At 34.3% G+C, this 13564-nt stretch overlaps 2 protein-coding genes across 2 annotated transcripts in view; one reads left to right on the forward strand and one right to left on the reverse strand.

The window, feature by feature from the left end:
• Window positions 1-10929, forward strand: part of LOC128996144 (carbohydrate sulfotransferase 11-like) — a 69563-nt gene extending 58634 nt beyond the window's left edge. Inside the window, exons 2-6 of the mRNA XM_054421272.1 lie at window positions 459-705; window positions 2127-2377; window positions 4764-4952; window positions 6061-6218; window positions 7960-10929. Of these exons, the coding sequence (XP_054277247.1) occupies window positions 459-705; window positions 2127-2377; window positions 4764-4952; window positions 6061-6218; window positions 7960-8047 (933 nt within the window). The 3' untranslated portion in view covers window positions 8048-10929. The remainder of the gene's footprint in view (window positions 1-458; window positions 706-2126; window positions 2378-4763; window positions 4953-6060; window positions 6219-7959) is intronic.
• LOC128996142 (uncharacterized) overlaps window positions 1-13564 on the reverse strand; it is a 129341-nt gene that overhangs the window by 110399 nt on the left and 5378 nt on the right. The window contains exons 5-6 of the mRNA XM_054421268.1: window positions 13230-13346; window positions 12505-12659 (exon numbers count right to left, since the gene is read on the reverse strand). Coding sequence (XP_054277243.1) covers window positions 12505-12659; window positions 13230-13346 — 272 coding nt within the window. The remainder of the gene's footprint in view (window positions 1-12504; window positions 12660-13229; window positions 13347-13564) is intronic.

Here is a 13564-nt window from a genome sequence, read left to right on the forward strand (position 1 = left end):
AGTTGCAGGTGGCTGAGCCCAGGAACTCGTCCTGGTATAGTGAGGCAGTGATGGAGGCTAGGATGGGGTTCGTCGTTGTACACTCAAAGAGGCTTGTAGTAGCTAAGGTCTAGACTCTCAAGACACTAGAAGAAGTCTATATTGTGTATACAACAGTTGCAGGTGGCTGAGCCCAGGAACTCGTCCTGGTATAGTGAGGCAGTGATGGAGGCTAGGATGGGGTTCGTCGTTGTACACTCAAAGAGGCTTGTAGTAGCTAAGGTCTAGACTCTCAAGACAATAGAAGTCTATATTGTGTGTACAACAGTTGCAGGTGGCTGAGCCCAGGAACTCGTCCTGGTATAGTGAGGCAGTGATGGAGGCTAGGATGGGGTTCGTCGTTGTACACTCAAAGAGGCTTGTAGTAGCTAAGGTCTAGACTCTCAAGACAATAGAAGTCTATATTGTGTGTACAACAGTTGCAGGTGGCTGAGCCCAGGAACTCGTCCTGGTACAGCGAGGCAGTGATGGAGGCTAGGATGGGCTGGCGTCGTCGTACACTCAAAGAGGCTTGTAGTCGTTACGGTCTAGACGTCCCGGGGAACGACTCTCTACACAGACCAAACGCCTGGGAATTCTTGATCAACAAGAAATATCACCTGATCTGGTGTAATGTCTTCAAGGCAGCGTCCTCCTCGTGGATGTACAACTTCAACATCTTGGCCGGTAACTTGATTGTTGATATCCTCAAGAAGTTGTTATGTGGTTGTAACTCAAATAGTTATTTAGCTTAAGAGGATAGCTGAGCAGTTATAGTGATCACTTTACAATCAGAGGGTTGCCCTTTTGTTGGTTCAGTCCAAGAAAAGTTAGTAGCTCCAAATCCTGGACATGGCTCCTTTTTATTACTAAGCGTTTAAAGTGCTCTTGGCAAAAGAAAAATGTAATCTTAGTCATAAGAAATCCACACAAAACATCACACTCCCCCACACTCATTTAGATTTCACGTTCAGCTACAGTGCTTCCTTTAAATCGTCGTTTCCTTACCCCCAGGCAGAATAAATTTTGTACCCAGCAGGTGCCATGTTTTTATCTATTAAACATGCTATCTAACACACTATACATACTAGACCAGGGTTTGGACCTAAAAAAATAAAAATAAACAAATGGCATTTCAAGCACATTTATCTGTTTTGGATTACTCAAAATACTGTAATTCATCAAATAACCAAAAAATCTCAAATAAGGAAATCCAACTTGTCCAGTACTAATAATTCTCACTGAAAACACTAATCTTTGATTGCACATGTTTACTCATGCCTTTGATGCACCATAAATATATTTTTCTATGTAAATCACGCAAATTGTCTGTAACTTAATCTTACTAATATTATAAATGTGAAAGTTTGTGTGTTTGTTTGTGTGTTTGAAGTTCAATCACGCATAAACCACTGGACGGATTGGGCTGAAATTTGGCATGATGATAGCTTACATTCCCGATTAACATATAGGCATATTCTTCTCTCAAAAATCCTTTCGGGCTCCGCCCCAGTGGCTCTGTAATTCCCCATGTTAACCTTATGAGTATTCATATTTAAAGGGAATTAGAGAATTTAGTCAGCTGTTTCAACTAAAAAAGTTGGTTCTATGATATGGAAAAGCATTAAAAAGTTATAAGATTTACCAACAGGGTGCAGCACTATATTTTTTTACATTTATGAAAACAGCTAATTTGAACTAAGCAGCAACAAAAAAACTATGATTTGCAATGAGAACTGTCAAAGTAGGATTGTTTACAGTTATGTTTATGTTTTTCATTTCATGAATAATTTGTGATATTTTGCGAATTGTTGGTAATTTATTTTTCTCTATTGTTTAGGTGAAGTGGTAGAACATTATGGCTGTGGTAGATGTGTAATACTATAGAATACTGTGAATTTAAAAAAGCAAATTTTATCAAACTTTGTCCTCCCTTATTGCAAACGCAAAGCTTGAGTATAAGTGCAATAAGCATTTTATACTTATATTCCAACCCCGTACGAAGGTCGGGTACTCTGCTAGTTTAATTATAGATTTTAGTACTATAATGCCAATTGTATACCATTGTACACAATATGAATAAATACATTGTCAATTCAACGTCCCAGGTTACAAGAGAGAGTTTCTGCGACGCAGCAACATCGTGCCACTACAGCTGGCTCGTAAACGCTATCCTCGGCCCACTGTCAAGGAGCTGCACGCGGCTCTCAACGACTCTCTGGCCTTCCTCATCGTAAGACATCCTTTAGAACGACTGCTCTCCGCATACAGAGACAAGATACAGTACGCTTTGCCTAACACTCATCACGCCAAGCTGGGCCAGCGGATAGTGCTGCAGTTCCGAAACAAGATTGATAAGGTTAGTTCCTTCATCCACAAACTCTAACCAACACTTTCTTACACTCCTACTTCATATACTTTAGCCTCTTATATTCCAATTTTTAGTTCCTTCATCCACAAACTCTAACCAACACTTTCTTACACTCCTACTTCATATACTTTAGCCTCTTATATTCCAATTTGCTACACTCCTGTGCTATATTCTGTGCAATTCCAATCTCCTAGGTTAGGGTGTACCTACGTTCCTATACTACAACCAACAATCACCTTTACTTATACTGTATTCCATACCGTCCAGTCTCCTATATCAGATCTTCTTTATTCATGTGCTATTTTATTTCCCATACATCTTAAATACTTCATACTCCAGTATAAATTCTGTTCGTCTAACACTCTTGCTATATTTTTTGCTCCAATCCAATCTCCTACAGTCCTATGCCCCTATACTTTTATCTCCTACACTCAAATCTTCTATACTTTTTATCTCGTATACTTTATGTCCAATACTTTTATCTTCTTTACTTTTATCTAATAAATTCCTATCCCCAACCTCCGAACTCCTATACTTCACTTCACTTCTCTCCTATTTATTATACTTCTATATCCTGTCATTCTCCTACACTAGAATACTCAACACCATTGTTTAAAAACACTTAAGTAATAATCGTACGGTTTCCCAAACATAGAGAACCACAACCCTACAAACTTCAATTTACCTTACGTTGTACTTCACAATTGATCCTAAGCTAACTTCTAAAACTAAATCATTCAAACAAGTGCAGTTCTTGACCACCCCTATAAAAAAGTAATTTCTGGCCATATATGGCCATATCAAAATTCCATATATGGTTTTATAAAGCCATATATGGGTTTTGATGAGCATATATGGAAGCATATATGGCCAGATGTGGTTGTATCCATATATGGTGGTGTCCATATATGGCCATATATGTAGTATATATATGGAATTATTGTTCATATATGGCCATACATGTTTTCGATATATGAAATAATTGTTCTTATATGGCCATACATGTTTTCTATATATGAAATAATTGTTCATATATGGCCATACATGTTTTCTATATATGAAATAATTGTTCATATATGGCCATACATGTTTTCTATATATGAAATTATTGCCCATATATGGCCATACATGTTTTCTACATATGAAATTATTGTTCATATATGGCCATACATGTTTTTTATATATGAAAATATTGCCCATATATGGCCATAAATATCCTCCATATATGGAATTATGGTCTATATATGGTCATATATGACTCCCAGGTATGAAATTAAATTACTCATATATGGAATAATAATTTTCCATTTATGCTCATCTATAAATGGGTTTTTGACAATAACTGGAATTATTATAAGGGATTGTTGCCACTTTAGGATTATGTAACTCTCAAACTCCCAAACACTTCTTATAATATTAAAAATCTAAAGTTTATCAGTTTGTGTATTTTCTTGTTGCTCTCCAAGCACAAACTACTTAACTGATTGAGTTGATATGTGGTACAGTAAGGGGGCAGATAATATAGGCAATTCTCCTTTAAAGTAATTATTAGTAAAGAAATAAAATATCCAGATTTGAACCCTGATGACAAAATCCTGTACATACATCTATTGTACAATTTTATTATAACGCAACAAAATCTTAAAACTGACGTATAATTTTAAAATTGTAAGTGTAGTAGGCCTAAATAAGGAGAATATTATATTAATAATTAATTAATTGTACCTTTGCTATCAAACAGCCTCAAATATCAATGTCACGTAGTTAGGCTATATTAATAATAACATTCTTCAAATGACATAAAATGTCTAAGAAAAATCTTGTTTTACGAGACCAAATACAGCTTCTCTTATTCGTAATGGGTTTTGATCATCCACATGATATGAAGCAATCGTGGTGTAGTGGCTAAGGGGGCAGACTCTCACGCCGGAGTCCCGGGTTCAATTCCCAGTCAGATGCTTAAAAATTTTGTTTTGAAATTTTTGAATTTAAAATTTTTATTATAGTTTTAATTTATAGTTTATACCATTTAAGGTAAAAATATGTTTAATTGTTATTTTTTTATTTATTTATATATTTTTTATTAAAAAATTCCATATATGGAGGATTCCATATATGATCATATATGGAGGATTCCATATATGATCATATCTGGGGGATTCCATATATGATCATATCTGGTTGTATTTGGTCCAAAACCAAATATAACCGGATAAAAAAAATTTTATATGGCCATATATAAACTTTTTCATAAGGGCAACAACACTGAAAATTCATCAGAGGGTATAAAATTCTCTAAATGCATGTCTTTCATCATTGGTCTTTAAAACTATCATCACATATCATAAACGCTAACTGTTAATATTCCTAACAGGAGGGCAGGCCGATCCGAGACCGCAGTTTACACAACCCTCGTTGGCCCACATTCCCCGAGTTTGTCAGCTACCTGGTCCATGAACACAGGAAAGGCCATACTCTGGACATGCACTGGACTCCCATCACAGAGTTCTGCTCTCCTTGCCAGGTGGAGTTCGACATGATCCTCAAGTTTGACACACTCGATGTAAGTGATCAGTGATCACGTTATATTAGTAGAACTTTAATGATAAATGAGGGAACCCATATGCAAATTGTACAGTTAAAAAGGGTCAAACACTTATTTCCCAAACGAAATAGATTTAGTGAAATGCCGATTTACTTTTCCAAATTTATGTTTGTTTAGAACAGTTATAAAGTGAATAGAACAGCTAATTTACAATAAATTTGTTGATTATACTTCTTTTTAGTCTCTTGTCCTGACTGTGTTTAAATACTTAACTGAAGGAACAGCTGTTAAATTACAATTCATATTTAAACCGTTTAAAGTAAGTTGGTCAGCAAAACTGGATCTTTGAAAATTGACTCTAGAGATAAATTAATTGTGAGGGGGCAAAGCCCTGACATAAATTACCTTTTTAATTAGATACCATTCACAGGTGCACTTAAGCTCTGTAAAATGTCACCTCAATAGTAAATATCGGTTAAGTAGGACAGCTGAAAAAGGAATGTAACAAAGAAAAAACCCTTACAGTATTAAGTATATAGATAGAATATATAGATTTAAATTTGTATCCCACTTTTTGACAACGTTGTTGTAATGAATGTTGTTAACAGTACCTTTTTTCAAATGAAGGGTTTTTTTGTTTGGTATGCAGCTGTTTGAGCCATTTCAAGGAAATATTGCTTGTAGAATGAGAAAGCAGAACAGAGAGCTGTAAGAATTATAAAACAAACCAGAGGTTGTAGGGACAATGTACAGTAAAAGACTAAGTTTGTTGGGTCATGTGTGTTGGCTAATGGGGAAAGCAGTATTAAAAAGATGTGGAAAGGAGTACCAGAAAGAGGTCTCAGCCTCTATGAATTCCAAGAATCGGGTGGGCCAAAGTTAAGAAAGACCTAAGAAAGTGTGGCATATGTTTGAAAGTATCAGAAGATTGAAGAATATGTAGGCAATATGTTCGTAAGGCCAAGAACTAACTTGGTTTCCAATTGTAATGAGAGTAAAAGAATAGTTTTTTTAAGGTTACAATACAATCCAATGTTTAACCTAAATACACAAATCTGTTCACAATAAGAGTACTTGATGTTGATTGATGTTACCACTACTATACAAGCTTGTTTCGCTGTTTCAGGAAGACCAGAGGTACCTGATAGAAGTAGCAGGCATTGGTCACCTGGTGAAGGCTGAGTGGCGAAACCCGTCCAAAGGTCCCAACACTCCTGATGTAATCACTAAGTACTACAGTCAGCTGACTCTAACCCAGCTGTTACAGCTCTACAACATCTACAGGTCAGCTGATTCATCTCATTGACTTGGATTCTGATGTAGACATTCAATTTTTATACACCACCAGCAGCAATTTTTTTAACATAATTTAATGAGTAACTCCAAGATTGTGCTACAGGATATTAGAGGGTCAAAAGTTAAAATCATTTAACAAGTGGAAATGAAATAAAACTATAATAACTCAAGCTATTAACGTTTTAAATTTAAAATTTACCAAAAAAGCCCTCTTTTATGCTTCACTTCTACCTAGTACATAGGCAGATTTTTGAAATTCTATGAAATGACAGAAAAGATTATTGAAATTATATTTTAGAAACAAACCAAAACTCCTACATAAAATGTAAACAAAACAAAACTTCCAGTACAAATGAGATAAAACAAAATACCTATTTATATTTTTTACTAAAATAGGCTATAAAAGTAAACACCTTTTTTGTGATACAGTAGGAGTCAAGCAGTAAAAGCAGTAATTTCCTTCCAAGAATACAAAATAGCTTCTTCTCTACAGGGAAATCTGCTTAACAAGTTGTTGATTTTTTAACTAAGGGCAAGGGAAAACTCCAGTGTAGAGGAAATTTTTTATTAATGCACCTCAAGAAACAATTCCGAGGTGCAGAGCTAAATAATCCATACCACTCTGGGAAATCTTCCTTCTTAAATGAACAGGTTAATTGTGTAATATGTTAAAGTGTTCCATATAAAGGTCTTAGAAGTCTATTTAAATTTGATAGTTTTAATATTTGGTTTAAAATTAAATAATTGTATACTTTAAAATATAATTGAACCATTAAATAACACTTAAATTACAATGACTCAAAGCAAACCAGAAAAACCATTGTTAAATGATGTACGTATTGTTAAGAAACATATAAAAGGTGGGGGTTGAATGTAAATTAATGTCTCTATTCAGCCCTACTATTTTTTGCTTCACCCACCACTTTTTTATCACTTTTCACCCTTAATCTCGACATAGTAACCAAAAACAATGCGGAGGAAAATCGATGCTCCCACCAAGTATATATTACTTTCTGTGATTAGGATTCTGTGGGATTGGATTTACCCCAATTAAAATCAGAGAGGAGTGGGAGAGAAGAACACAACGTGGTGTTTATACGTAAAACCTGTGCAATAGTGACTGAGGTGGTGTGCAGAGGCACGGCACAGGCAGCGTGTGTTCATCAGTTTATATAGAGACAGCGATTCAAGTTAAGGAAACTTGCTTGCTGATAAAAGTGTGTAGTGCTACAAGCGTTTACCATTATTTTTAGAAGTCTAAGAGACATCTTCTATAAGTTCGGCAATTTCTCATTCATTCACACAACAATCTGCGTGTAAAATTCCTTCCACTTTAGTTACTGCCTTAAACAAGACTTATGAACAACAGCATCCGACCTACACTGTGATTATCATGGACAACATCATCCAAATGTTTAATACTCGTTCCAAACTCCATCACCTTAAATATGTTGTCATTTTTAACCCTCCACTCCATTCACGTCTGTAAATGGACTTCAATAGTGGTCGACATTTTAGACTACAGAAATCTAATCACAGAACTTTGTGTCAAAACATTCGCTACTAGACATTACACTCCTCTGTATGGATTATTTTGTGGTAATTAACGATTACAAAGTCAATGTGATTCCACAACTTGAGTAGAAACTAGAAACATATTCAATTTGGCCAATTACTGTTGGCAGAAGACATTCTTTTGAAACCTAAGTGATAAATATTATGTTTCCAGGTTTGACTTTGAGCTGTTTGGATTCTCACTGGACAGATACCTAGAGCTAGCAGCCAATGACAGTCCAACCAAAGCCATTTTGGTGTGAAGAGAACCTACCAACCACAGCTTACGGATTACTTCAAAGTGGCTAACACAATTAAGAAATCAAGAGGTGTTAGTCACAACTCACAATATGAAAAAAGCTAATCTATTCAACATTACAACTAATCGCTTGTAGAAGCTACAAACAAAAGTTTGGGATTGGTTAATCTATACTTATAAAAGTATTACACAACCACAATGATTTTTCTAGAAGTGTGTTTTACACCTACATTCCAAACCGTACAATTTTTTCACATTCCAATCCATCATTTGATGCTACTTCAAGATCTGAAGTTCATTTACAACTAGACAGCCTTCACATTCCATCTAAGACTTCAGACATTCCATCTAATCAAGCGTAGAGGCTAGAAACTAGAATAAATTCCTTTGATCCTTTGACACTCCAACCCATCATATGTAGAGGTTACAACTAGAAGACTTTGCTCTGACATTCCATCTCCTTAGTTATGCTTCAGAGTAGAATTCATAGAATAATTAGGGATTCTAACTCTGATTCTTCAACCAACATTTCAATTTTCCCCAAGACAATTTTGGGGATTCTGTTAGAGCGGATATCAAACAATCCACTATCAATCTCTTTATTTAAGACGAAAATAATGTTTGTAAGCCGGAATGTCGACAGGTAAACTAATTAATCATGTTTAGTAGCTGGAAAGTCCAAAACATATAGTTTTCACTTGGCGGCAGCCGATAACAGAGATAAGTTACCATCACTTTTGCACCAACAGCAAGGAAACGTTGTGTGTAAGAGTCTTAATGCAAAGATTACATGTGATGTACTGATTAATTAAATGTTCTAGACTTTTCAATATTAGATCAAAGAATACTACTATAGTCTTTCCAACATTGCCTGCGCCCTTACCAGTCCTTGCTGTCCAAAGTACGGTATTTGTAGATAATTAATTTTTATCCTGGCAAATCGAAACCCTGTCAAAACGTAACTGCAGAAAACGATCCGTCTAAAACACCTCATAACAAGTTCCGACCCGATACTAACAACTTTACTTGTTATGATGGTCAGTTCCATTTCTACATTTTTAACAATAGGCATTGTAAAAACTGCTTTTATACGGTTGTTAACTAAGCTAAGACTTTTCAGACTTTTAAACTTTAAATATTCCATAGGTTTTTGAAAGATACTGCCGATTAAGCTGTTAGGTATAGGGTCATGGCCATTAAGTAGACATTATTTGCATTTGTTGATGCTGTATCCATTTTATTGAAAAGCATGATTCAAAGAACAAAGTTTGACTGCAACACAGATGGATTGCACAGTTAATTTCTAATAAATAATGGTTTAAATACCTTATACTGATCCTTAGTAGTCTATAGGCTACTGCAGTTTCATTCCTGAGGGAACTTCCATCAGGCTGAGATACACCAAATTTTATTCCCGAGAAGCCGTCAAAGTTAAAATCCATCAAAGTCACATTCCTCTGGAATGAAATTTGATGTCCCTCACATCCTGATGAAGTTCCCTTGGGAATGAAACTGTAGCAGCCTATAGACTACTAAGGATCACTTAGACAGTGTAAGGTATTTAAATAATTATAATAGGCCTACCAGTGATCCGAAGGCTAACAACATTAAGTTAATTTCCGTTCAACAATTATTTTAATAGTTCAAATGAAATGCTAGCCAATTCCTTGCCTTCAAATTCAAAGGTTAAATGTTCAACCATGGGAAAGCTCCACTCAAGACCTATTTGCAAATTGTAATCCTGATTCATCCTAAATCCAATCAGGCAATGATAGATTGATGATTTCTAAAAACTTTTAAAATTTAAGGTAGTTACGAGAACAGAATTTGAACCATTGCGACATCTTAAATCATACAATCTAAAAATATCAAAGGTGCATTTAGAATCGAAGTTGAACAACTGACTTCTTTACTTCTTTTACCAATTCAAATATGTCATAAAAACTATTGAACATAAAATAATCAAGAGAGAAAAACCAAATCCAATACCGCCACATTGTCAATGGTGCGGTCGAACTTTGTTCATTACAAATTCTGTCTCATAAAACTAGCTAGAATGTATTCTTTAGTTTCCAAACAGTGCTTGACTGAAAATAAAATAATATACAGCTTGAAGAATACCATTGAGAGCTTTTATTTAAATATATCTCTTTATTTAAATATATATCTTGCTTCTTGAGCTTTTAAATTAGAAGTACTTGATTTATTTGAGGATATATTTATAAGTATAATATATTTGTTAACATTATTAAACAACTACTTTGAAGTTGAGTTACCAGAGTTATTTCATTCATAAGATCCTACTAGATCTGGGTTTTAGCAATAAATTAAATAAGCGTTTCTTGAATTCGATCAAAATTATTGTATGAAAACTATGGTCAAACATAATACTGTGATATAGGTTGTAACGGTATCTGTTTAAGATTATTTATTGAATATGCGCAAAATATAATGATGGAAACCAAGCAATTTGTTTAAACAAATCTACGAAATAATTATTAATAAGTACGGTATTTATACGTAATAATTATTTGATTGTGTTTGTTTATATTAAAACATTAAAACCAAACCGATTCACCAAGTAAATTGATGCTTTTGATCACTTTTTTGGGTTGTTCAATGTTTTTGTCAAATACTAGTTTTTTAATAGGCCTATTATAATTCATTATAGTAAAATCTGTTTGCCACCAAGATAAAACTAAATTTTGAGATGCACAATGTAACCATAAACACTTTGCTTAAGTTTTGTGCAATGTTTGTAGCCACTAAGTTTAGATTTGTTATAAGAAATTGTTTGATATCACTTTGTTATTGTTCAATTTATTCTGTAGAAATGTAAATATGTAAGATAATGTTATTATGAATTTAATAAAACTGTTGGTTTTCTTTACAAGTTTTTCTTTAGCTCCTCGTTGGATTTGATCAAACGTTAGAATATTAGTATATGAAACCACCCTTCACAGCAAACTAAGTAATTTAGTTACTTTATTGGAGTTTTAGCCAATCAATATTTCATACAGTGCAACAAAATTTTCACTTAGATCGACTCCCGGCCAGAATAATAAATATCGATTCAGAGAGTACTGAGGTTCGCTGCTACAAGGAACAGAGGAACCAAATATGTGTTGTTTTGATTTAATTTAAAACACCTACAATTAAATTAATTAATTTTTCAAAATTAATGAAAATATGTACACCATAAACAAGCAATTTCACATTTTGACACAGTTGGAGTCATAAGAAATTTTGTTTAAAGAAAGTACTGACTGTAGAACTGTAAGAGCAGGCGTAGGTAGGCAATCTCACCAAGTACCGTTTACCTTCAGATTTCATGACAATTACTTACTAATTGTAATTATTGCCACAGGAGTGTTATAGAGGGAGCAAAGGCCTCGCCTGAAGCAATGTATGAAAATAGAGCCTGGTAGCGTCGTATGATGACATGCAAATAAAACAAAAGACAGGAGTGTCTCTGGGCAAAATTATACCAGCGTGAAAAGTTACAAGGATTTTTTTGTCCCAGTCATAGAGAAACCATGTCGCTAGAAAAACCATCCCTTTGGTTTTATTTAAAGGGATCGGCGGTTCCGGCCACCGCGAAGCAAAAAGAACGCTGGCTTGATATTTAACTCATTCATAAGTATCAATGGTCAAATTCTTTAATTAAAATAAAAAACTAACGATTCTTTAAATTTTTAACCCATTGGGGAAGGAATTAATCCGCTACCTGCAGCACCCTCTGGCGGCAATTAATTTTACCAAATTTGTATACTTTTACTCTAACTGCTATAGAAAGAAAACCTTAGGTAATAAATTAATAATTCTTTCACCATTTTGTTCACAGTAAAATTGTCTACAGAAAAGTGTTAATTGGATAGTCAAAGTTCTAAACTAAAAAAATATATATATATAAAGATTATAAAAATAAAAATTTTAAAAACAATATTTTGAAAGTAAACTTGATATACAAATTCCAAGATGAATCCAGACACCAAATAACACTACTATTATAAAGGTCAATCGATTCCCTACGTAGAAAAATCAAAAGTTGTGTACTTTTATAAGTAATAACATTTAAAAAAAAATTGTTTGTTTACCTTACCGCAGCTGATTTTTGGTGATATGTGGTTTCCATAGCAACACAAAATTGTTTGTTATTCGCTAAAATAAATGAGTAAATACGCAAATCAAGAAGCAAGATATTTATAAACATTATAATAGTAAGAAGAAACAAAAAGAGCAAAAAATAATAATAACTAAATAACAAATGGCGCTGCCTAGCGGTGACACGAGCAGCTCTCGTAAGTCGGCCTCCGGGCCTGCAGCGGCCGTACGAGTAACGCTCGTAAGTCGGCGCCAATGGGTTAAACAACACGTAAACTCAACACTTTTTATCCTAAGTAAAAATGTCTCTGATTTGAACCTAAGCGTACTAATAAAAGAAATAAAAGATGTACTCACGATGCGGAATTATTACGAACAGGAATGCCAACAATCCATTTTCCGTTGTGGATCTTCTTCCACGGACAGGAGAGTTGGAGAGGAGCGTCAGCCGTGGGTCCAGAAGTGGTGGGGGGAGGTAGGGAAGGACCCCACGCTAGTACTTGAGGCTCACACTACGAAAGAGAAATACAATAAAAAGACTGTCAAAACTAAATACCCCAATAAGATTCAACATTCAAAATAGTTTTTGTCATTAAAATATAAACATTTTTACACAAACAATGTATAGTGCAAATATGTAGAAATAACATACTTCGTATCTTAGAAAACATAAGTAGTCTAATTGCATTCATACCACCTGGTAAAATAAAAGTTAACTTTACTACAAATTAGTGATTACCTCCTGTATTTATTGGCTAAATTAGATGAAATATAATAATTATCTTAATCTTGTTTACAAACTACTGTATTTTAGTTCTCTTTCATGCTGTTGTTGAATCATAGATTAAGTTATGGTTTCTATCTATGCAAGTAAAGATCGTTAATTGCCTGAGCTAAGAATATAAGAAAATAAATAGGTCTAGACAACATTTACACACTCACACGTTACCAAATATAAACATACATCACAATAATCGTCTTCATCAGATCTATAAGGATAGTGAATGTATGAGGCTGTAAGGCAGAAAAGACTAATACCGGTAAATCTATGGTGTATTTTGTATGTCTATGACTTAATTTACCTCAATATCTAGATCAGGTGGTACAACATGAGGGGTAAAGTTGTACAAAGCTTTGTATCTGAGATTTTGTCTTTCCTGCACCATCCGACGTACTTTAGCCACTCGAGCATTCATCTCCTGAAAATAGACAGGTGAACAAATTTGTAAGCAGAAAAACTTCATATCTTTTTATATGAATTTAAATGTGTTAATTTACCTTACAAATATATTAAAATGTACAAATATGAATTTACAACTCCAATCTTGAAAAACATAGAGATTCTTCTCTACCCGCCCCCTTGGCCCTCCCCCAAATTTCCATAAAATACCTATTGAGAATACTGCTAAAGATTTTG

Source organism: Macrosteles quadrilineatus, unplaced genomic scaffold, assembly GCF_028750875.1.
Source record: "Macrosteles quadrilineatus isolate MER2022 unplaced genomic scaffold, UCM_ALF_1.0 Scaffold_6__1_contigs__length_79288215, whole genome shotgun sequence".
NCBI lineage: Eukaryota > Metazoa > Arthropoda > Insecta > Hemiptera > Cicadellidae > Macrosteles > Macrosteles quadrilineatus.